At 48.4% G+C, this 24,058-nt stretch overlaps 10 protein-coding genes across 10 annotated transcripts; 4 read left to right on the top strand and 6 right to left on the bottom strand.

The window, feature by feature from the left end:
- Positions 1-845: 845 nt before the first annotated feature.
- Positions 846-3,091, top strand: N7508_006311 (uncharacterized protein; the record flags this gene model as incomplete). The annotated part of the gene is made up of 9 exons (XM_058464377.1): positions 846-1,088; positions 1,173-1,201; positions 1,259-1,298; positions 1,348-1,633; positions 1,681-1,794; positions 1,841-2,169; positions 2,219-2,614; positions 2,670-2,852; positions 2,921-3,091. 9 exons carry the CDS (start codon positions 846-848, stop codon positions 3,089-3,091), a joined length of 1,791 nt encoding a protein of 596 aa, XP_058318230.1.
- Positions 3,092-3,536: 445 nt separating this feature from the next.
- Positions 3,537-4,263, top strand: arfA (putative ADP-ribosylation factor; the record flags this gene model as incomplete). The annotated part of the gene is made up of 4 exons (XM_058464378.1): positions 3,537-3,684; positions 3,757-4,001; positions 4,059-4,124; positions 4,171-4,263. The coding sequence occupies 4 exons, from the start codon at positions 3,537-3,539 to the stop codon at positions 4,261-4,263; spliced, it is 552 nt and encodes a 183-aa protein (XP_058318231.1).
- Positions 4,264-4,910: 647 nt separating this feature from the next.
- N7508_006313 (DUF3405 domain-containing protein) lies at positions 4,911-7,340 on the top strand (the record flags this gene model as incomplete). The annotated part of the gene is made up of 1 exon (XM_058464379.1): positions 4,911-7,340. The coding sequence occupies one exon, from the start codon at positions 4,911-4,913 to the stop codon at positions 7,338-7,340; it is 2,430 nt and encodes an 809-aa protein (XP_058318232.1).
- A 740-nt stretch (positions 7,341-8,080) lies between these two features.
- Positions 8,081-8,851, bottom strand: N7508_006314 (uncharacterized protein; the record flags this gene model as incomplete). The annotated part of the gene is made up of 1 exon (XM_058464380.1): positions 8,081-8,851. One exon carries the CDS (start codon positions 8,849-8,851, stop codon positions 8,081-8,083), a length of 771 nt encoding a protein of 256 aa, XP_058318233.1.
- Positions 8,852-9,933: 1,082 nt separating this feature from the next.
- Positions 9,934-12,366, bottom strand: N7508_006315 (uncharacterized protein; the record flags this gene model as incomplete). Its single annotated transcript, XM_058464381.1, has 3 exons — positions 9,934-11,761; positions 11,832-12,246; positions 12,342-12,366. 3 exons carry the CDS (start codon positions 12,364-12,366, stop codon positions 9,934-9,936), a joined length of 2,268 nt encoding a protein of 755 aa, XP_058318234.1.
- Positions 12,367-13,334: 968 nt separating this feature from the next.
- Positions 13,335-13,646, bottom strand: N7508_006316 (uncharacterized protein; the record flags this gene model as incomplete). Its single annotated transcript, XM_058464382.1, has 1 exon — positions 13,335-13,646. One exon carries the CDS (start codon positions 13,644-13,646, stop codon positions 13,335-13,337), a length of 312 nt encoding a protein of 103 aa, XP_058318235.1.
- A 790-nt stretch (positions 13,647-14,436) lies between these two features.
- On the bottom strand, positions 14,437-16,095 carry N7508_006317 (allantoate permease family MFS transporter; the record flags this gene model as incomplete). The annotated part of the gene is made up of 5 exons (XM_058464383.1): positions 14,437-15,079; positions 15,126-15,397; positions 15,455-15,555; positions 15,601-15,696; positions 15,750-16,095. 5 exons carry the CDS (start codon positions 16,093-16,095, stop codon positions 14,437-14,439), a joined length of 1,458 nt encoding a protein of 485 aa, XP_058318236.1.
- Positions 16,096-16,747: 652 nt separating this feature from the next.
- On the bottom strand, positions 16,748-18,132 carry N7508_006318 (TauD/TfdA family dioxygenase; the record flags this gene model as incomplete). Its single annotated transcript, XM_058464384.1, has 4 exons — positions 16,748-16,904; positions 16,970-17,275; positions 17,326-17,815; positions 17,874-18,132. The coding sequence occupies 4 exons, from the start codon at positions 18,130-18,132 to the stop codon at positions 16,748-16,750; spliced, it is 1,212 nt and encodes a 403-aa protein (XP_058318237.1).
- A 687-nt stretch (positions 18,133-18,819) lies between these two features.
- On the top strand, positions 18,820-20,720 carry N7508_006319 (uncharacterized protein; the record flags this gene model as incomplete). The annotated part of the gene is made up of 7 exons (XM_058464385.1): positions 18,820-18,992; positions 19,040-19,263; positions 19,314-19,678; positions 19,732-19,833; positions 19,882-20,041; positions 20,108-20,418; positions 20,469-20,720. 7 exons carry the CDS (start codon positions 18,820-18,822, stop codon positions 20,718-20,720), a joined length of 1,587 nt encoding a protein of 528 aa, XP_058318238.1.
- A 154-nt stretch (positions 20,721-20,874) lies between these two features.
- On the bottom strand, positions 20,875-22,630 carry N7508_006320 (putative MFS sugar transporter; the record flags this gene model as incomplete). Its single annotated transcript, XM_058464386.1, has 5 exons — positions 20,875-21,263; positions 21,328-21,851; positions 21,905-22,142; positions 22,201-22,541; positions 22,593-22,630. The coding sequence occupies 5 exons, from the start codon at positions 22,628-22,630 to the stop codon at positions 20,875-20,877; spliced, it is 1,530 nt and encodes a 509-aa protein (XP_058318239.1).
- Positions 22,631-24,058: the final 1,428 nt, after the last annotated feature.

Here is a 24,058-nt window from a genome sequence, read left to right on the forward strand (position 1 = left end):
TCCATCTGAAACGCGCGAGTTCCAGAGTTGGCTCTATACTCCTACTGCTCTTTCGTTCGAAAGTAAGTTATGTTTTGATGTGTGTGTTAAATTTATACTGCAAGTTGTTTGCATCGTTATGTATTTAATCTTTATGATAGTAATGTGCAGAAACAATAAGACCCAAGATCTAAATCAGCCTAAGTCATACATCGACACAAGCAAAAACTCAGCTAAGGCCCATTAAATTGAATCATATCACTCAAACGGTGACTTAGGCGATACATGCATAAATATATGCAGATCCTCGACTTGTTATGCAAACGATGTGACTGAAACACACATCATGCGAGCAACATATATTCACACTGAACACCGAGGCAATAAGTAAACACTCACCCTGACAACAAACAGTCAAGCTTCAGCCAAGCAGAGCAATGACACAAAGACAAGAAAATAGACCACAGCACATATGGGGAACCCCTAATAAACATGGTAAATCGAACTTGACAGAATGTGGGGGCAGATGATCGCGGCGCTTAAGCGTGACCGTCAGCCTCAGATGACTGTTTATTTTAAGACTGCAAACCCCATCCCCCGTGGCATAATTGTGAACTCATATTCTTCCTCATTCCATGTTTCCTGTCCACCTATAATTTAAACTTACTGGTATATGTACAGTATACCTTCTGTCCACGGGACGGTTGTATGACTCTTTGCCGTGACCAGCCTCTACACACTAAAGCCTTCACCCCGTGACACAACACAACCTACCTGAACATTCTTGCTGAGACTCTCTCATCTTTACAACATCAAGGCTTCATCTTTTCCATATTCAGCGTTTGACATACTGCTTTCCCGCCAACATGACCGAAACAGTATATTCGCGCGATCCTACAGGACCCCTAGACTACTACTCCAGTCTAGACGGTGGGGGTCCACTAGTGGACAAATTCAAAGACATCGACGACAAACTCCAGTTTATAACTGCTATGCGCCGACTGGAGGATCCACTAACGGGGAATTTTGTGTTGGATTTTGGGAATGAGGATGCGTGGTGTGCGAGTGATTTGAATACGGACGAGTTCAAATTATTGCTTGGCAAGCCGGTACGTATAGGTCCATGTCCATTTATACCTGCACTCCCGTGAATGGGTTATATGACATGAGAAAGAGCTAATTCTGTTTGATAGAGAGCCAAATGTTTTGGTACACGGTGGATGTAAGAGCCAACATTTGCTTTTCCGAATACGAGGGGCGTCAATACTGACCGCTCTAGTAATATCTGGGCACCGGAGGAACAGAAGGAAACGATAAAGGTATGAGATTCGATTTCTAGCATCGATCATACTGACCTAGATTATACAGACCATCACTACACACTACGGAGTATCAGAACGATTACAGGGAATGATGTGTACAGAGCCGGTGCGGCCTACACCACCACCACCACCGACAACGCCATCAAGGAAGAGATTTTCACAGTCGCGAGATTTTGCATCCTCTATTCATGAGGTTGATGATCCAGAGAATGCCCTCAAGAACATCTCCAACCACGATCAAGCGCATGAATCTGCATCATTCAAAAACTTGACTTTCGCACAAGTCACCGACCAGATCTGGCATTTCTCGTCTGTTGATCATGGTCCGCGATGTAAGTCAATTTTCCAAATTGGCCGAGAGGCATGCTAAACAGGCAAGACACTTGTATCGGTTATAATACGTTGTTTGTTATTCCCAATATTCCAATGCCGAATGGTAAGGATCTTCCAGATGGGAAGCGGCTTTGGACTTGGTTGATCCAATGCGATGATGGTATGTGCTTGCATATAGCGTGAAGCGCAGGCGCTGACTTGCCCAGGTACAATCATTTCGATTCAAGAGAACCCGTTCCCGAGACCAGAAGTGATGCCATTGATAGAGAAAACCAAGCCAGTTCTTGATATCGTGCGCCGAAACATCCGCTTTATCTTTGCTGGTGTTTCAAGACAGCACTTTGCCATGTCAGAAAGCGAGTCACTAATCACAATCCGGGTACGACATTTCAATGACTTCGGGCCCGACCAAGCCAGTATCAAGCAGGAGGATGGACCGAGTTTGCTCTTTTATTATATATTCGATGACTGGGTATCGAGTTATGGTCTGATTGCAAAGCGAGAGCACAAATACGGCGTTGCGCTCGAGGAATTGGTGAGTAACTGACAATACTTAAATGTCGGACATGGCTGATTCTGCGCAGAGAGGTCAGATGCTCGAACGCCCAATCGTGGACCTAGTGAACAAGCTGCACTGGTTAGGTCGACGACTCGCAGTTCTCAAACGATTATACCAGAGCTACGAGCTCATCATGCGACGACTGCTGCAGCGACAACGTATGCTCCGTGACGAAGCTCGCTCTTCCCACCAGACTGCATTCCCGTATGGTGCCACATTGAGTGATATGGAGTTTGTCGAATTGCGCCAGTCCAGTCTCGTGAGCAACACCAGTATCCCCAGTACCACGGACAAGTCGGTGGGAGTGCAATTAAGCTCGACGGCGGTGGCGCGGTTCGAACGGTTGGTGGATCGAATTAATCTGTATTGTCTGAGTGAGATCGAGAGCTGTCTCAGTGAGAAAGAATCCATGACATTCCTGGTGAGGATTCCCCGTTTCTCACTTGTCCACTTGTGGGCCAGTGCTGACTCCACAGAACTTCAATTTGATCGCACTCAAAGACTCGCAGGCCGTTGAGAAACTGACCCGAATTACTATCCTGCTGGCGAAAGCAACTATTTTGTTCCTCCCAGTCAGTCTGATGAGTGCGTATTTCTCGACGGAACTCGTGGGCGTGAAGGGTGGATATACCAAGACGGATTACTGGGCGAGTTTCGCGGTGATCTTTCTTGTGTCCATTCTGTTGTTGACAGTGTTTGGATATGCTAGCGATACGGTGGAAGGTAGGACAATTTATCGATCAATGGCGAAGACATTCTTCCGGACCACACGCCGGAGAATGATGGGGAGGGAAAGATGAGGATGGGCACTATGACGCGTGTCGTGGGCTGGAACCAGGGCTCTTTCTGCCCAGACGGTGAAGTCTCGGCCTTGGGGCCTTGGGGCCTGGGAGCCTAGGGTATTTCAGTTACGGGCCAACACCGTGTCCTTTCGATACGGGGGATGCTCAACTGCAATTGCCTGCTTTAGGGTATAGTAGGCAGAATAATAGCATATGAGGCTATGTCTCTGTAGATAGGCAGTGAAATTGTCTGATGTTCACTTTATAACGTGCTCACCAAGGCAGTCAGATTGGGTGACAAAGCCACCCGCGTATTTTGTAAAACAAAAAACACAATTCCCCCTTAGTCTTTTCTCCCTGTAGTCTCTTAACACTTGACTCTTCCCCTATCTCTCCATATCTTCCCTATACATTTTCTGCCGGTAAGTTGCCTTGGTGGCTCGTGCCCGCCCCCCTGACCCTCTGACCGACAAGTCCACAACACGTTTTCCAACCCCTCCGCTTTTCCCTCTCAACCATATCCCTTGATATCTGACCAACCCCAGACATCCTACCACAAATATGGGTATCACTTTCTCGCGGCTGTTTGACAGACTATGGGGTCGCAAGGAGATGCGTATCCTGATGGTCGGTCTTGACGCCGCCGGTAAGACTACCATCCTCTACAAGCTTAAGCTCGGTGAAATCGTCACCACCATCCCCACGATCGGTCAGTCCGCCCCTCAACCCGCGCGCTGGGTTCGCCAATACACTTCCGACCTTGGAAACTGATCTGGTGCAGGATTTAACGTCGAGACCGTCGAATACAAGAACATTCAGTTCACCGTGTGGGATGTCGGTGGCCAGGACAAGATCCGTCCTCTGTGGCGCCACTACTTCCAGAACACCCAGGGTATCATCTTCGTGGTCGACAGCAACGATCGGGATCGTATTGTCGAGGCCCGTGAGGAGTTGCAGCGCATGTTGAACGAGGACGAGCTCCGCGACGCTCTCCTCTTGGTCTTCGCCAACAAGCAGGATCTGCCCGTGAGCACACCCGATTGATTCATATGGCATACATCAGACTGATTCCCCGCTTTTTAGAACGCCATGAGCCCCGCCGAGATCACGCAGCAGCTTGGACTCCAGAGCCTTACCCGCCGCTCCTGGGTAAGTCCATTGTCCCTTGTTGACTGGCCACAGCTAACCCATTTAGTTCATCCAATCTACTTGCGCTACCACTGGTGACGGTCTGTACGAGGGTCTCGAATGGCTCGCCGATGCGCTCCGCAAGTCCGGACGTGATTAAGCTATAATGCGAATGAGAATCGGGGATGTAGCGAGGAAGACTGAAATCTGCAAATGATGATGACAATGGGGAGTTCTTTGCGAGGCCATGACGTTCTTCGTAGGGGGTGTTCTGCTGGCTTGTTCTCTTCAATGGCCTTTTTCCTCCTATGCTATTAGCCTCATTTGTTTTTCCAAAAATTGCTCTCTGTTTTACTTGGTCCAGAGATCTGTACAAGTATGGTAAACCGAATATTGAGGCAATGGCAAATTAGTTCTCCATTTTTAGAAACAATTATATGCGTAACTCTTGGCATTCTGCATGCGGACATTGACATTGTTCTGTTCCTAGAGTTAAACAGTAAGTATATACTAAGGTACTGTGAATATTGTGTCCCGACCAACATCGTGACTGGACACTAACATCGTCACTGACATCGTCACTGACATCGTGGACGGGTTGCACACTAGGCCGATTGCCTGGCCGACGATCGCCAACAAGCCCGCCAACACACGCCTCATCGCGTGCATCCTCCTTTCCCTTCAACAACCCCCTGATTTATGCTCCTCCAGTTCTTACTCTCGATATTTGTCACAACCGACCCCAGCTAATTGAGCGATTTACTTTGTCTGACCCCACACTTCAATGTTGACATCCTGTCTGGCATCATGACCGTCCAGGCGAGGAGGCACTCCGCAGCCTACAAGTCACCATCACCCTACAGCGCCCGACAAGACACAGATATCGAAAAGCAGCCAACACTCGTCCGCCACACGTACCACCACCACCCCAGCGATGACTCCGACGACGAATCGCTAGACGACGACTCGAATGTCGCAGACTCGTACCCACCGCCCGTCTTGACCGGCGCAGGTCTCCGCCGCGCCCAAGCAGGCGTAGGCTTTCGCGTACCCCAGCGCATCATGCGATGGCTCTGCCTCGCTCTCTTTGGTGCGCTCGTCCTCTTTATCCTGACGCTCTTCCGCTTCACCCTCTCCGGCTCCGTGTCACAAGTTACAGTGGAACTGCCTAAGGTTGTGGCGGCTAAGCCGCCACAATGGGAGAGTTTTCCATTCCTGTCTCGATACGTGGGTGGGATATCGACACTGGTTTCTCGCAAGGACAATGTCCCTGAGTACCCTGGCGATGGCTCCGAGGAGCTGGTCCTGCGGACGGACCTGAGCGATGAGCAAACGGAAGACGACAACAACAAGGTGAACAAGAGAGATCTGAGTCCTAACATGCAGAGCTCTGTGTTCAACCCTTACCCTGACTACCAATCGCCGGATTACTTGCAGAAATACGGCGAGAAGCGGGAATGCTTCCTCGACAAGGAAAACACACTACGGGTCCCGTCTGTCCAGAGCTACCCCGGTGTTCCAAAAGGTTTCCCGGTGCCGGTCATGGGCTCGAATACGATGTTGGGTATTCGAGACGACATGTGCTTTGACCGATTTGGTCGCCTGGGCCCTTATGGATTTGGATACGGAGCCAAGAAGGGTGGTTCTGGAGCCGGGTTGGAGGGCCATCGTGATGGCGCTGAGCGTGTATGGGAAGATATTCCCCCAGTTGACTTCCGGCCAGTGGATTGGGCTGGTGCGCAGAATCGCTGCCACGCAGCTAACCGCCACCGATTCAATGCGCTACCGGAGCCACGTCTTGAGCGATTCGTTTCTATGCCGATGGGCGTGCCAAAGGTGAACATTCCCGAGCTTGAGGAGGATTCTCGTGAGGAGCCACCTAAGGTTGGGGCCGAGAAGTTGCCGCGCACTGCGGTGGTTATTCGCACTTGGCATGACTTTGATTACTCCGCTGAGGATATTATGTACCTGCGCTCCGTGATCTCGGAGCTCTCGCTCAACTCTGGTGGCGAGTATACTGTGCACTTCCTGGTTCATGTTAAGGATACCAACCTTCAGATCTGGTCGGACGATGAGACGTACCAGCGTGTGCTGCGTGACTCCTTGCCCGAGGAGTTCCGTGGCCTGGGAACTCTCTGGACAGAGCCCCAGATGGCCCTCATGTACCCCGGTCTGGAAGAAACCAACATGCGCGGTTTGCCAATCCACGGTGTCTACCGCAGTACATACATGCCCATGCAATATTTCGCCTTCCAACACCCAGAGTACGATTATTTCTGGAACTGGGAGATGGACGCTCGCTACACTGGCCACTGGTACCACCTCTTCGACAAGGTCGGCGACTGGGCTAAGAAGCAGCCTCGCAAGGGTCTTTGGGAACGCAATGCCCGCTTCTACGTCCCCTCCGTACACGGCTCATGGGAAGACTTCCGCCAAATGGTCCGTGTTCAAACTGAAATTGGCACCAACTCCAAGAACAACATGTGGAGTGCCATGAAAGAAGGAAACGACAAGGGCAGCCCGCTCCATCAATCAGGCGACCGATCAATCTGGGGCCCCGAACGTCCCGACGAACGGGACATTTTCGAAGTCGAAGGCGAGGGCATCCCACCCACCAGCATGGACAAGGATCAGTACCAATGGGGCGTTGGCGAAGACGCTGACTTGGTCGTCTTCAACCCCTTGTATGATCCTGAAGGCACAACTTGGATCCTGCGCGATGATGTAACGGGTTACAACCGCGAAAAGGGCATGCCACCCCGTCGCACGGCGATCATCACCGCCTCGCGTATCTCCCGCAAGCTTCTCACTACCATGCACCGCGAATGCTCTCTGAAACGCCACAGCATGTTCTCAGAAATGTGGCCCGCCACAACAGCCCTCCACCACGGCTTCAAGGCCGTCTTTGTCCCACACGCTGTGTACGTCGACCGACGTTGGCCAACACGCTACCTCGAGTCCGTGTTCAACGCCGGCCGGAACGGTGCCTCAGGCGGTGCCCGCACTTCCATCTTCGGCGACCGCGAACACAACTTCCGCGGCACAACATGGTTCTACTCGGCCGGATTCTCACCAAACCTCTGGCGCCGCTGGCTTGGACTGCGTGTTGACAACGATGGCGGAGAGCAACAGGAGCTCGCAGGCGAGGGACGGATGTGTCTCCCCCCTATGCTATTGCACCCTGTCAAACAAGTAAATATGATCATTGATGACGGGGAGCACGCTGAGGACCGATGATTCAGATTATGATCACATCTCATCTCGCCTTTCATACCCCAAGTTGCGTGTGGTTCCATAATACCCTACCCCCACTTGTATAATGCCCCCAACTCCAATTACCCCCAGCGACACATCGTCAGCCACGTTTTGATCTCTTCTCATGTCCTCTTTTAGTGCGAAAAAGGCGTTCCCGTTGTGATAATACGGGTTTATCAGTTATGGCTCATGATGCATTCCCGATTTTTGGATTCGATTCGATTCGATTCTCTGGAGTTGACACTCTACACTGTCCACTTGTTGTCTTCTGGTTCTGGCAATTAGAGGGTTTGTCTAGATTGTGACTTATCATTTTTGCTAGCCCTTTTACTAGTATCAAGGGTTGCAGGGTCGTCTCATTTTTATGTTTCTTTTTTTTTTTTTTTTCAGGTTGACGTTAGATGGACTGGATGGAACTGGACTGGACTGGACTGGTCGATGGCCATCCTACAGTACCTAGATGGACTTGATTTTTGGTTATAGATTGGATGGTCCTATGCACATAATTCAGCTTTTTGGTTTCGGCTGTTCGCAGTTCTGAGTAATTGTGGAGTTTTGATGAATGATAGAAATGGTGGATGTCGCTAGCTCGTAGTTTGATAGATCAGATGTGATATGACATGCAATGCAGTAACCAGAATAGAACACCATAACCCAATAGCAATGCAAATGTTTGCAAATGAATAATAAAGCAGATCAACATTCCCAACCAATTACCTCGATTACACAGTCGGACAAGAAAACCTCACATTATGCCCACCCTTCTTATGTTTCCCACCAGCATTACTACCATTAACTCCAAAAGAAGAAGAGCTCGAAGAAACCACCTCACTGGCACTCCCCAAACTCCTAGAAGCCCCATTAGAAACAGTAGCCGAAACCTCCTCCGAACAAGACCTCAACGAACCAAGCGGGCTGCGTGCCACAAACTCAGCAGGCAAAAAACAAATAGAACACTCATAAACCCCATCCTCAACCCCAAACTCAAGACAAGTCCTACAAACCCGATGCCCGCACTTCGTCAAGAGAACATCCACATCCTCACCGTCTCCAACGCACGTATAGCAGAAATGCGTGGGATACCGGGTACGAGGATTTGTCTGGATCATGCGGCGCTCGATTTCAGAGGCTAGTTCTTTTCCCTTTTCCACGCGTGCGCGGAGAAGGTGGACTTTTTTGCGGAGGGTGGACATTGTTTGGGGGTTGTGCGGGTTGTACGCTTGGTTTGTTTGGCATTTGCATCTGGTATTGGTTGATGAGGGGACGGTGGCAGGCACCGGCTTGTGGAGGGTTGGGACAGGTTCTAGGAATAGAACAGGTCGGAAGCGTTGTGAGATTGGTCTATCAGCCATGCATTGTTGTTCGAGGAGCCAGCGGCGTTGGATTTGGCGGTTGAGCAGGACTGTGTACATTATGCTGAGGGCTTGCCAGGCGCGCCATTCGGATGTTGGGTCGAGGGGTGTTGGCTGTTCTTTGGTTTGTGATCGAGACATTGAGCCTCATGTATGTCCGACCAAAGTAAAAAAGTAGAAATGTAGTTGTTTGGAGTTGTTGACGAAGGAAGTAGTTGTGGCGAGTAGATGGATATGTAATGGTCGGAGATGCAACGGCCTTAACCCTAACTCAAACCATCTAGTCTGAATCACAATATCGATATCGCATCAGCTGCAAAGATATCTAATAGCTCTTATATACATGCAGGCACTATGCAGAATCCTTCAGCCACAGCCGTTCGGGAAATCGCAAATATAGTTTCGGCCGAAGCAGAGTTCTGAGCCAGATCCGATCTATGTCCTACCCCAGACCGAACCTGAGTAAGTTGAGGACCTTGACTGGCTGGAGGTTGGATCCTTGGCCACCTGAGCCAAACCGAGTCTGACTGAAAACTGTCAATTATACTCCTATTCCGGTGTGGTGACCCATGGTTTGGGACCCGGAGACCCCGGGTTCCCGCCACCTCGGGCGAAGCCGAGGACTGTCCGCCTTTTTTTTTTTTTTCTTCACTTGACTTTTGCCTTTTTGCAGGTGGCTGTTTTGTTGAGAGCTACTCGGGGGGTTTGTCAGATTGCAGATCGTCACTTGGGGGATGTAGGGCCTAGCTGCATGAAGGCCTGTTTATGTTAGGTGCTACGGAACTCGGGATCTCGGCTACATGAAGATTATGCATTTGAAGATATTATGGATCTAGAAGGAGTTCGCTTAGATTGTTGTTGTATGCTTTTCCTCGGGAGCGACTGTTACATCCGGTGTCGGTCTAGATCCAGGCCCAATCCGAGGCCATGGATCTCTCGGCCTCGGCGTGGACCCTACTAGATGTCCGTTGTCGGCTTCATCTCTCATCATTATAAATACTGAGTAATATATCATCCGGCGATAGATTGTAGAAAGATAGTAATCAAGTCAATGATGCGGACTAGTCGAGTTTTATGAAGAATAATCTAGACTGAGGACTGACGTTGAATGCTAAGATTCCACTAATATTCTACTAATTCTAACTCGTTGGCAATCTCCGTCCGCACTGCTGCAAAATCTGTGTCTACACGGGCCGAAACCCAATGTACCAAAATATCATAAGTTATGCAGACCTTTCATACACAACCCGGGACATGAATTTATCACCTTCCTCCACGCCATTTTCTAACTCAAAGTAATCCCAAGATGATATCGAGACCCCCTTGAAATGGAAGGTATACAAAAACCTAGTTCCAGAACTCGATTCAAGACTCTTGGCAGATATCACATACTCCCCCGTCACAACATCTTCCTCTCTCCATTCTCGCCACAGAGGTTCCAACTCCCAAGTTTGGACAAGTACACCAGCTGACAGTTGGTCTGCCAAGTCTACCGACCAAACTTCAATTCGAGAGGTAGCTTTATCAGACGCTGTCTCAGCCAAGCGCAGGATGAATCGATTCCTTTCTTGCGAGGGTGATTGTCCAATCGGGGTATCCTCGCAGAGATATTCTCTGTCGTAAACAGGATTGGTTGGGTATCGTGGATAGAAAGTTAGATCGCCGGTGACACCTTCACTCTCAGAAGCACTTGAACTTGCGGATTTCTTGGTGGATTTCCATGAACCATGTAAAGCGCGGAAGATAGCTGACGCCGCAGCCTTTTGTGCCGCATCATGATCATGGACCAGACTATTCCGCAAGTCATCCAATGTCCCCACAGCCTCTTCGTCCGAGATATTTAGGTCTTGATCTCGATTGAACCTGCCAAAAAGATACCGAGCAGGAACCACAGGGCCAGACCGGCTCTCACCCGATAAAACAGAGCGATCAATTTCCAAATCCCCTGCAAAAGACTCCATCAACCCGACATAATCCGCCATAGGAAACTGACCACGAGCAAGGAGTAAATCGGTAGATCTGAGACTCCGAAGTCCGTCCCTCTGATCATTCGTTTGGCAAGAAACAGTCTCATCCAGCCCGGACCACAATTTCCCAAGATATCTCGCTTGCATCTCCATGACACCCCAGTAAGGGCCCCGATAGAATCCGACAAACCCAAGATCTGGCATTTCGAAGCGGACAGTACCACCTTTATCGAGGATTAAAGGAGAGAAAGGATCTTCTATGGAGTATTCCAGAATAGACAATACATCATCTGGTAACAACGCGAGGGATTTATGAGGCATGAATCCAGTAGCCATGACGATCGCCGCCACATCTTCAACCATGACAGACTCTCCATTTGGAAGCCTGCATGCAACCGAAGCGACTTTTTTATCCTTATTCGATTGCACCGAAATAACCCGGCCCATGGTCGCCTTTATAGCCCCAGCTCGCACAAACTCGGCGTAGTCATTGCCAATAGCAACCCACGGCGGTTGGACCTTCTCACCACTACCCTGTGCGGTGTGCATATGACCATATCTCTCATAATCACCCCCAAGCAGAGACTGGAAATAACCATTAGTCTTGAGAGCCTTTTCCTCTGAGATCGGACCAAGTGCGTATTCAATCGGACCGGGTGGTCGACGGGCTAGATCGTACATTGCCAGATCCAAGGGTAGGAAAGAAGCAGTTTCGTTGGACTCCTGTGGGAGATAAGTTGGAAGAGCCCAGAATGGCCGTGAGTGGATATGGTGAACTTGGAATGGCGAGGGATGTATTTTGTCGCTTGATAATGCCGTGGAGGATTGATGAAGGGCTATGGCTGATGCAGCTTCGACGCCTGACATGCTTCCGCCGATAATCACGGTCTGGCCTTGGGAAGTGATATCCTTGAGATTGTCTCGCTCGCGGTGGAGGGTTGAGCTGTGGATGATCCGTCCGGGGAATTTTTCTAGACCTGGTATGACAGGGATATACCGCTGGGCAAAGTAGCCCGAAGCAAGAACAAGGTGGTCAAAGTCTTCTGAAAAGACTTGATCAGAGGATTTTTGATCTCCATTTGCACTATATAGAACTCGTCAGCATCAACCTATAAGCATCACAAAGAAATATCCCAAACCTCTCCTTCACGCACTGAACAGTCCACTTCGCACACCCACCATCGTGAATCCTCTCCGTCCTAGTAACTCGACACCCGAACCGAAAAACATCCTCCGGAATATACCGCTCAGCATAAACAGCCAAATACCGTCCCACCTGACTAGCTCGAGGAAACAACGGCAAATCCTGCCCTGGGAAAACAGATCCCCAAGCAAGATCCGAAAAAGCAACTGTAAACCGACTAAGATTCGTCCGCATGCGCGGGTCTAATGTCCCAGGCGTGCCATCACCATCATCCTTGGTACATGTAGATGCATCCGAAGCTGGAAAGCCAGCAGGCCACAGACCGCCTATTTCATGTCGGGTGTCAAAGATTACCGGGCAATATGTTCCTTTTGGGAAATTTTGTAGCAGGGTTTTGGCTGTGACTAGACCTGAGGGGCCGGCGCCTATATTGGTGTTAGTGTGAGATTCGATGGGATGGGGTTGGATCGGGGAATGGAGTCGGATGCTATGGTATTGTTTTGGGGCATGTTAAGCTTACCGATTATAGCTACCCTCTTGGTCATTTTGCTTTTGTTGTAGACAGGCTTGGTGTCGGGGATGTTTGATGTTGGAATTGTCTTAGGCTACCCCGCCCATATCCACTTCGTGGGTCTCTTCATTACGGATTTCACGCTGTATACATGTCGGATGTGTATGTATTCTAAATTTATATGTATATATTGTTCTTCTTTAGTCCGGCACCGTGTACGCCTTGGAGGGTATCAATTACAAGGTCCAATCGTACGCTACACCGCAAGCAAGGGAGTTTACCCGGCTATCCGCAACCTTGACAGCAAGTCCAGTAACACCTCAACCTAGAAGCAGACACCTATTTTAGCGTCTATTCCCCGCAATCCTTTGTAAAGTAGACAAATTAGTCAAGGCAATGATGTAAGCCAAGGATCTAAACTGACTCGGGTTATCACTGATACTGATTCCTCTCTCTCTCAGACCTAATACCCAAACCCTCAAGGAAAGAACAGATCATATCTCTCATAATATTAATATTATTAAACTGACACCTGTCAGTATACATATATTCTAAAGAACATCACATCAAATATCACAAATACAGCAGAGCCCGGTCTCGGCATACATACGCCATCCATGTCATGACGTTGATGCCAAGCATAACCCGAAATGAAGTACCCAAGGGGGAAAGTCGATGATTTACCCTATAAGGCAAGCCAAGACAGCCAAGATCCCTGCGGTTTGGGCCCCGAGCCGTCAGGGGTTAACTTTCTGATCGTATTGGGCTGGGGGGGTGCGGGGGATGCGTGTGGAGGTGATCAGATCGAAACGTCGAGAAAAGTCTAGCGCATCTTTGTCGCAGTACGAAGTAGTTCTGTCGCATTCTCATTCTCATTCTCATTCCCATTCCCACCGTTGAAATTGATGTCGCAGTCGAAGTCAAGTTGCATTCTGATGTTCAGTCTCGCGTGTTCATTTGCATTCTCGCTAGAATGGTATGTAATGTATCGGTTGGCGACAATCAGGATACCCGCTCGAGCCATTCGGTGACTTGGATTTCGGGTGAGTGACTAGGTTTGTAGGCTTCGTTGCATTCTTGTTCGGTGACGAGTGTGTCGACGTTGCGTTCGGTGAGAGGGCTTTTGTATTGGTTCTTTTTGCGGAGGAGTTCTTTCTCTGCGAGGGCCGAGGGCGATATCTTGGAGAGGGTATTTCGGAGGCGTTGGATACCCCCAGAGACAGAGCGTTGAATTGGAGGGGGACCGAATGGTTCGTCAACCTTCCAGGGCTCTGAGGGCAGAGATTGCGAGTCTTTCTTGGGTGATCTCGCCATGGTGAAGGAGGTGATGGAGATAAAAGGTGGAGAGGGACAGGCGGTAGTTAAGTAGGAATAATTGGCTCTTGGGTATCTTCCTGGTACTATTTCCGCGGGACCTGCGGGGGTCGTGCTCTTCTTTTTATTGGAGCAGGGTGTTGCCCATGAAGTTTGAGATGCATTAGTCGTCCGGTCTACCTCCTCTTATGGGACAAGGATGTTCCTTCTGGAATGCAAATGAGCTTAAACTGATGGGGCTCATCCTTTTTAAGTCTCACACATGTGGCTATACGAAGTCAATCAAAAGACTCCTCTAGAGCCTGCTACGTCATGTCGGGATGAAGATGCCGATCCTACAGTATGGTGGGGCTTGGCATAAACCTGTTCCACGGAGTATGTGAACATGAGAGCTTTGTCCCAGGGAAATACTCATGTGTGGGCAAATGGAATTGGAGGATGAATGCCGGACGACTGTCACGTTGCTGTCAAATCGCTCTCGTTCGTCGACGCCACAGTCAAAAGTCAAACTGTCCCAAACTTTCTGTGAGAATAGATAGCGTGATCTAGTAGAGTCATTATCACTTCTATACACAATACTCGAAGTGTACTATTTCATGCATTATTTGTGCCTGAAATTTGCCTCTTTTCACCCATTTTCAAATGATTAGGTGGATCAAGTAGATCATTCATGTATAAAGGTGGGGGCGTAAAAGGACTCATGAACCCTGTTGTAAATGCCTATGGAGTCCTTCGAACTGCTTCCATACACAATTATAACGCTGAACACTCTTCTCCAGTGCTGTCTCCCTCAATAAGTAAACCGGAAGCTAGGATGATCATCCCCAAGATTCTCCAGCTCCTCCCTCGGCCACTGATACCGATGATCCCTCTTCCCTTGCTCACGCAACCGATTCTCACGATGCAAATAAGTAAAGAAAACAACACAAGCCAACCCACAAATCCAAACCATGCCCAAACTTACTCCAAACCCAGTAGCATAGGTAGGAGCCTCAGAATCAAAAAAGACATTGCTGGCAACCAGACCGCCACAATTACCAAATCCGATCTGCATAGCCGACGCAATGGATTGCTTGTAATGCCCAGCCATGTTGTTGCTAAGCCAGCCCATCAAGATCGGCTGCGTCATATATCCTCCGCCGGTGATGGCGTAGAGAGCGAAATATCGGGCACCAACGGGCACTGACCTTTGGCAGATCAAAATTACATACCCGATTGTGGCGATTATGCAGCCTGTTAACGTAAATGCGAATCGATGGCGGAGCCGGTCACTTGCGAAGGCTGTTACTAGGGCGATTACTGTCGCGACGAGGTAGATTGGGATACTCATCACTTGGGCGCGAACGGATGTCCAGCCTAGTTGTTTGAGGATTGTTGGTGTGAAGAAGGATGTGGCGTAGCCGGTGTTCACGATGCCGAAGTACATGATCGGGCTGTTGATGTTAGTTTGTGATGACTCTGCAGTAGGCAAGTACTCACCCCAGGTAAAGCTTGATGTCCGAGAATGTACGTTTGATTGCTGGCTGGTCGAAGCGGTTCATCTGTGCCTCTCCATGGTCTTCCGATAGTCTCTGAAGAAGCAGAGCTCGCTCTTGATCATTCAAAAACGACGCCTTCTCCGGCCAATCCACAATCAGGAACTTGGCAACGATAGCAGCAACGACAGTAACGAGACCTTCGATTATGAAGATCCAGCGCCAGCCACTATACCCGGCCACACCATCCATCTGGGCGATGGCATATGCAAGAAGCTACAAATGATATCTCAGCTTGAACGTATCGCAATGACTCAGGGGGAGAATACATACTCCACTAACTGCACCAGCCAGAATACTAGCACTGAAAAAGACATTCAATCGCCATTGCAATTCATGACGCTTGTAATACATGGCAATCAGATAAATGCAGCCTATCACATTAGCGACGATCAAGTGAGAAATCACAACCGACATACCTGGCATGAATCCTGCTTCAAACAATCCCAACAAAAAGCGACATGCGACTAGGCCACCGAAACTCTCCGTGACCCCTTGGCAGATTGTCACAATGCCTATGATCAGTCAAAGTCAGCATGATCCGTCTCATCGATTTGCCCGTTCATACCCCACAAGCACATAATCCCACTCAACCACCACGACGGCGGCACTTTTCTCAGAACAAGGTTGCTGGGAACTTCAAAAAGAATATACGGAATAAAGAAAATAAAAAGCGCAATGTTATAATCATGACCCTTCATACCAAGATCCTTCTCTAAACCTTGAAGCCGGGCATTCCCAATGTTGATCCGATCAAGAAAAGCGAGCAAGAAAAGAAACATGAGAATAGGGACAACGTGAATATCAAGTTTCCAAAGCAATCGCTTCTCCGCTGAGCGATCGAGCTCCGGGACTGAAGATTGAGACTTGACATCTTCGACTGTTTCATGGTCGCATTCCTTTTCGGGATCCATGGTGGATGTAGTAAATGATAGACTACTAATGATCCGAGTGAATACGATAGTGGTCAATCTGGAGGGTTACATTGAGAATTTCACACTGCGGAAGGAGAGCTTTTAAGTACCATTTGGTCGTTTCCATTGCCGGTGTAGAACCGCGACTGGGGAAATCCGGGGTATTGCTGATCTTCCCCCGCACGGTCTGGCTTTCATTCCGCTTTTTCTTCTTTTAAAGTGAGCTTTGGTTCCGCTTGAGAGAGTGCCAAGGATGCCCAAGCATGGCTTGGCTGTTCATGTTTGCGCGGGTCTAGGAGTACCAGGTGTCACAATCACATATGCGTCGTGGTTCAGCTCTGAGCTTCGAATGCTGATCTTGATACGGCCAGAGACACTAGTCTCCAAGAGGGATTCCCCGTTCATACCTCTGATCTGATTCGACATACTTGGATCACTACTTCACACTAGAGAAAGTCGTACAAGTGCGGAACGGTGCCCGGAATGGTCATTCCGCATATTGTTTGCCCCCAAGCAGTACGTGGCTGGCTCAGACCTACATGAGATATCACAAAGAAGCAAACAACCAATAAGCACGTAGCTGAAGATAGTAAATAGAGGGTCTAGACTTGCATATTCATCATTGAACTGACATTCCATGCAAGCCTATAGTTCAAGACCCAATATTCTCACGAAGAGCAGGCTCCGATGGGAAAGTCTGCTCGTCCTCCGCAACATCCTTGAAAACTGTATCCCAGCGATGCTGCAGCTGCCGAGGTGTTTCCCATGCATTTTCGGGATCTCGTAGCCAGAGCCTCAATAGATGACGCCTATACAATCATGTCCGTGAGTATTGTGAAAGCGACATCGGAATGCACCAGAGATTCCAACTGACTCTTGACCAGATTCATCCCTAAATCCATTTCGAGCATGGAATATACTCAGATTATTCACATATTGAACATCGCCCTTCTGAAAATCGAGGGAGGCTCTATGCTCTTCCGCCAAGAAGTGCAGCGCGTCGAGTGCCTCGGCTTGAGCCTCTGAGATTGGGGGGATATCCTTTGACCGGGGCTGAGCCAAGAAACCAGTAAAATACCTGCGGGCGTATTGGATTAGGACACGCTCGGGTGTATTTCCCGTTGCTAATTGGTGGTACAGCAAAGGGCGGAGGGTATAGGGCTTAGAAGGGTTGTTGAAGCTGACGACATTAGTTTTCGAGGTTTATTACCTTTCGTTCTGTGCACTTACCCATCAACTGGCCAGTCCTGAGACAAAGTGTGAATAAGATCCGGTCTCTCCTTAGCTAGGATATTATACACCTTCCAGCTACTAGACAAGTAGCTCTCGCCTCCTTCCGCTGCTCGATTGAGACACAGTAGTGAGATTATATCGCCAGCATCGGTGTGGAAGACTTGCTTATCGGCCGTGTTGGATGGCGCACCGATCGTCTCACTCTCAGTTGTACTGGTCAGGTCTTTGATGTGTGATATTACGGGCGAGCGGCCATTGGCTAGTCGGGTATCCTGCTGGCGACCGCGGATACTTCCAATGTGAGATGATACTCCAGTGTAGATGATGATTATATTGTCTTCGCGGGAGTAATGATCAACGCGCAGGCCTCGGAGAACGACGAAGCCTCGGCCAGTGTGGATTGCCTTGGATAACTCTCGCAGAGTTGGTCGAAGGGTTGGTAGGGGAAAAGTTGACTGGTTTATATGTCCCAGAGGAACGTCGAGGGCTGGTCAAATTAGCAAACGTATAACAAGCCGATAATAACCGTCTTGCAAGGTACAGACCGCTGAAGGCTTTCAGAGCAGTATCTATTTCATCCAACTGATTATTGCTCAACTGATAAACCCAGTCATCGCGTTTCTCAACATCCTTGCCTTCCCATACTAAGGGTGATACCAGCTGCTGCGGGAAACCCTCAGGTAATGTGGTCTGTAGAGTCTCATTCTCCTTGCGGCGACGAGTGCGCTCTTTGTATTTCTCGTATTCTGGGTGATACTGGATATCAGGCTGGACGGGAATGGTGATCGTCTCGGTTGCAGACATATTGAACATCTCAATATATCCTTAGCTGTAAGGAAGTGGTCGATGGGGCAGTCAAAGGTAGACAGACTCTGGAATAGAAGTGATCGTTTAATAGCAACGATTCAGAAGCCCAAGTTAGGCCTAAAACACTTATGATCGCGACATAGTGTTGCGACATCAACCCCGCAAAACGCGAGATAACCAGTGAAGTTGGACTAAGTAGTTATAGCGGGGTCTCTGCATTATGTAGATAAGAGCAACAAGTTACAATATCTCTAAGATCCTATGATTTAGTAGTATTACAAATGATTCAAAAACAGCTACAAAGTCGAAACAAAAAGACAGAGAGAAGACCAGGATAACCCTGTGATATAAATGACCTTTCAGTATATGTCAATGAGCTACGATGGCATCATATCAGCGCTATCGACACAATATGGCCTTAGGAATAGCATTCAACCTGGAATTATTATGCAAAGTCCTTGAAGAGTTCATCCTGGGTTTCTAGCATCGAACATACAAGAAGTAGCCATTGTGACGAATAAAGTTACGAAATGAATTTGAACACCGGCAAAGTAATGTTTGCACGGTAGAGCCCGTGCATATCTCCATCCAATGGTGAGCTGCCGTATCCCCATCACGCGCCGACGCAAACGAATGAAATAGCGTCTGAGCCTAAATTCTTTTTGGGTCTTTTACTATACCAACATGGCCAAAAGTCAAGAGCCGAGTAGCTCGACTGAGCCGTTTATCACAGATGTTTCTGACGAAGAATTACCCAAATCCAGCCCTGAGATTAACGAGTCGCATATCTTGCAAGGGCGCCAGATCGGCGTGTTTGGCGCTGTTTCGCTGATTGTCAACAAAATCGTCGGAGCTGGGTATGTCTTCTTTGCATCCTATCTCTCCTGATACTGACATTAACAAGAATATTTTCCACGCCTTCTTCTATCTTCCGACTGAGCGGTAGCCCAGGGATGTCCCTCATCCTTTGGGTTGTCGCAGGTGCAATCTCAACATGCGGGGCAATGGTCATGCTGGAATTCGGCACTATCATCCCTAGATCGGGGGGCATGAAGGTCTACCTGGAGCGATCGTTCTCGCCGAAGTTATTGGTGACATGCACCTATCTGTTTTACTGTGTCTTTCTTCGTTAGTATTCACTTTTCCATATGTTGTTATTTACCTCTAATAGAACACAGAGGTATCCTCAGGTAACGCTATAACCTGCGCATCATATCTTCTCAAAGCTGCTGGCGCTGAATCGACAACGTGGAAGCTTCGAGGTCTAGCAGTTGCTGCTGTTTCCTTTGCAGTGGGTATTCATATCGTTGCCCCTCGGGTTGGTCGAGGCTTGCAAGATATGATGAGTGCAGTGAAGCTTTTCATTCTTTTCTTCATTGTTTGCACTGGCTTTGCAGCGCTTGGGGGACATCTTAATGTCCCAAACCCGCATAATTTTGATCTCGCTACTTCTTTCGAGGGAACATCGAAGAACGGCTTTAATATTGGGATGGCATTGTTAGATGCGATCTTTTCGTTTCAAGGATATGATAATATGAACATGGTAGGTCCTTTGACATTTCAACGACGATCGACGTTGGATAACCAGAACTATAGGTTCTTTCCGAAGTCAAGAATCCTCAAAGAACTCTTCGCATTGCTGTACCCACTGCCATGGGTAGTATTACAGTCCTCTATGTTCTAGCAAACGTCGCTTATGTAGGTTTACCCTTTACAAGCCCAGTCATATGTCTAACATCTTTTCAGTTCGCAGGTGTATCAAGAGAAGAATTCAGAGATTCCGACCTCACAATTGCAGCATCTCTTTTCAGCAATGTCTTCGGCGAGACAGCTGGCGCAAAAGCTCTCCCGGTATTAGTTGCGATCTCCGCCGTAGGTCATCTTCTAGGAGTTGCGTTCACTGTTCGTGAGTATTACCGACCCCAATAATAATAATTCGGTACGGCGAACCATTGATTAACATTGAATGTAGCACGAGTGATTCAAGAGCTAGCCAAAGATGGCATTGTGCCTTTCCCAGATATTATCATGCAAAATCGACCCTTCCGAACACCCATCTGGGCTTTATTCATCCATTTAGGGATGACTGTTCTTTTCATATGTGCGCCTCCGGCAGGGGATGCCTTTGAATTTGTTGTTAGTCTCAATTCATATCCGACGGTTTTGCTTCTCACGGCTGTCACCGTTGGATTGATCAAATTACGGATGTCAAAAGATGAAGATTCGCAATCTGCGTTTACCGTGCCATGGGCTATTCTTGCTTTTTATATGGCTGGGAATATTGTGGGTGCCCTTCCACCCCTTTCAATACTCCATGTTAACTAGAATTATAGCTCCTCCTTGTTATGCCTTTTGTCCCACCACCAAATGGCAAGGGTAGTACCAGTCTCCCGTATTGGCTATCTACGGTTGTTTCCCTGGCCATTCTCGCGCTGGGGATAATCTATTATGTTGGTCGCTTTGTTTTGCTGCCCTGGATATTCGGATATAAGCTTAAATTGGTTACTGTTGACCTCAGCGACGGATCTCAAGTATCACGGCATCAGATAAGCAGGACCTGGGTGGCTTGTACGGTCGAGAATTAAGCTATACAATGTCTACATAGAGTGAACGGTATAATGTTTTAAGAAGCACGACTCGCGCACTTTCATTCAAGATTCAAAGCCATGTAAACCAACAAATGCGGTATCGTGATAACATTTTCAATACAAACTCACCCATAAATAGGTATAGACACAATTACTTAGAGCCAACGTTCTCAACAGTAACAGAACCAGGCTTCTCGCTTGCATCGTGAGACACCTGGACTGCCTTCTGGTGGGCCAGCACCTCTTCACCTTGAGCAACGTGATTAGCGCCACCGAACAGAGTGTCGATCTCTTCGAGAGGGACCTGCTTGGTCTCCGGGATGAAGAAGAAGACGAAGACGGCAAGTACGAAGTTAATTCCAGCGAACATGTAGAAGGCGAAGAAACCTTCGTTGTCGAGGAAGATGGGGAAGAATTGTTGGACGATGGCGTTGGCGACGTTTTGGGTTTGCGAGGCCATTCCAACGGCTTGGGCGCGGACGTTCATTGAGAAGATTTCGGACGTCCAGATCCAGACTGTTGCGCCCCAGGATGGTTTGTCTGTAAGGCTTTGTTAGTTTTGTTTCTTTGAAAATGATGAGACGGAGTGGTAGGATCAACTTACAGAAGAAGATGAACAGGAACAGTAGGAACACAATTGATATACCGACAGGTTCTGATTTGGCTCCGTTGGCTAGAGATGGTGTTTCGGTTTCGACGGCGGAGACAATAATCATGCAGAGACCCATGCCGATACCACCGACAATCAGAAGGAACTTTCGGCCAAATCGATCGACAATCCAGACAGCATTCAGTGTGAAGAGAATCCCAAAGGTAGCGTTCAAGGCATTGATGAGAGCGATCTGGCTGCTGCTGGTGAACACCTTCTGGTAAATCTTGGTAGAGTACGAGTTGAGCGAGCCTTGTCCGGTGATTTGTTGACCGGCGTTGAGAATCAATGCCAGACCCATTCGCTTACGAAGAGACTTGTCCTTCCAGAGAGCGGAGTAGTTGCCAGAGATAGCTTCCTTCTCGTATTCGATGGCCTCGCGAATCTCCAGGAGCTCTTGCTCAACTTCTTCCTCGGTATCACGGACCTTTCGGAGAGCATCACGAGCCTTGTCGATCTTATTTCCTCTTTTAACGTACCTGTGAGGGGTCAGTATTGAATAGTACTGCACAAGGTATGCATTCAGACTTACCAACGGGGACTACCAGGGATAGTAGGAAGAAGGACGAGAATCAGCACTGGAACAAGGAGCTGAAAAATGACGACCATCTTCCAGTCCCACTCACCCAAAGCAGCAGTGTGCTTTGTGCAGCCGAAGTTGATCCAGAAGCAGATGAATGATCCGACAGAGTAGAACATCTGCCAGAAGGTCATGATCTTACCACGAATCTCTGGTGGTGCCAATTCACCGATATAGATAGGACCGGCGGCTATGAAGAATCACAGTCAGCTCATCTACAGCGGATCAGATACTGAAATACCACTTACTCAGCGCGATACCCTGGCCAACACCAATGATGCATCGACCTGCCAAGAAGAGGGCAATGTTGTGTCGAGGAGTGAAGGTTTGCATGAAAGTGGCAATGATAACCAGCACACAACCAATACCCATACCAAACTTGCGGCCCAAGAAATCGGCACAGGGACCACCGAGGAAGAAACCACCGAAAATGGCGCCGACCGTGTACGCCGTGTTAATGGAACCAATTGTGTTTGCATTTGGTTTGTTCATCCATGCTACCCAGTTCTTGGATCCTTGGACGGAGTTGAAGACAGATGCATCGTAACCGTAAAGTACCATGCATGATGCAGCAACAAGAGAGATGTACCTGCAATTCTGTGTCAAATTCTGGTCACTGAATAGAATGCGCTGTTCTTACCAATTAAAGGCTCTTTTGCGGGTCATTAAAACACCCATCCTGGCGGTTGTGGGTAGGACACTGAGGGAATAAGGCTGAATTAAGAAGAGGGCTGGGGGATGTAGTCGAGACCCGATAAAAAGCACCACAATCCGGCCGTATATAGTAAGCCGTGACCCTCGAGTGAATTCAGAAAGCAGTCAACACTCTGTAGGGAACTCCCGGAGGCAGGGAGCGGGCCCAGATATATAAGAAATGCTTAGGGCACGAGGGAGCAAAGCCATCCCCAGCCCATGTGAGACGAAAAAGCCATGGCGCAAATTAGACCATCCCCAGAATTCACAACCTCGGACACGCTAAGAGCAATTTGGCATTTTTTTAACGGGGTAGCTGTTCTCCAGGATCGCTGAGTGGTGGGGTATCTGGAGTCGAACCGCACATGGCAGGATGTATCTCAGCCCTGATTCATTTTTTGATTGGCTTCGAGCTTGCTAGATGGACCGGTGCGGACCTGGGGTAATGCTGATCTGGGGTTCGAGGATATTCTTCGTGGTTGTTCCGGTGAGATGACTAGTTCGGGTTTCCACGAATCGGCGGTCTGGAGGACGGAGACTTGGGAAAAAGTCGACTCCACCAATAGGGTCAATGGTCAACAAAGCCAGGATAGAAGGATCCAAGGTCAATGCTAGAAAAGTAAGAGATTGTAAGCGAAGCTTGACTTCGGGGCCATTTGACTCGATCCCGTGATTCTTTTAGATTGGGTTGGTTGAGTTAGGGCTGAGGTGCATTTCTATCTATATGCCATGTGTCCACCACTCAGTGTTTTCTAGTTTGCGCAGCGCATGAAATGAATACGATCAGCATATGTTTGTGTTCGGAAGGGTTTAAATTGTTTCTTGTGAAACGGGACCAAAATGAAGATCTCGTACTGTCTGATCTACATCCTCAGAATCCGGGGAACCACAAAAGTCGGATATCATAGATAAATTTATATTTAGAGATATATGCTTTTTACACAAGGAAGCCGATCACCCTTAAGCTTCTCTCCCCAACCATATTCGCCTAGCTTTGGTGCGTATAATTGTAATGGATGAGGATGGCTATGACCTAGCCAAGGGTCATCTATAGCGACGCCTATTTAATTAGGAGCAGTCAGAGTTCTGCTTGTGATAATCATCCTAACGCCTTGAGCACTTAGGAATGGGCAATCGAAAGTAGATTAAAAAAAGGAGGTGAAAAAAAAGAGAAGCAAAAGGAGGGCTAGAATAAGAAATGCATAACACGGTGTACCAGCTTCGGTTATCGTGGGTGCTTGCGAATATGATGCCGTGTCTACCCACGAGGTTATCCCAAAAGAATCCCTCAAATGCTCGAAATTATCTTGCGCGTTTTCATATAGGAAATGACCGCAAAGGATGCCCAAGAAAAGTGGTTTGAAAAAATTCTTAGATGTACATGGCGCATTCTTTTGTTGGAAGTGACCGCAA

This window comes from Penicillium antarcticum, assembly GCF_028974205.1.
Source record: "Penicillium antarcticum strain IBT 31339 chromosome Unknown utg000006l_segment0_segment0, whole genome shotgun sequence".
Taxonomy (NCBI): domain Eukaryota; kingdom Fungi; phylum Ascomycota; class Eurotiomycetes; order Eurotiales; family Aspergillaceae; genus Penicillium; species Penicillium antarcticum.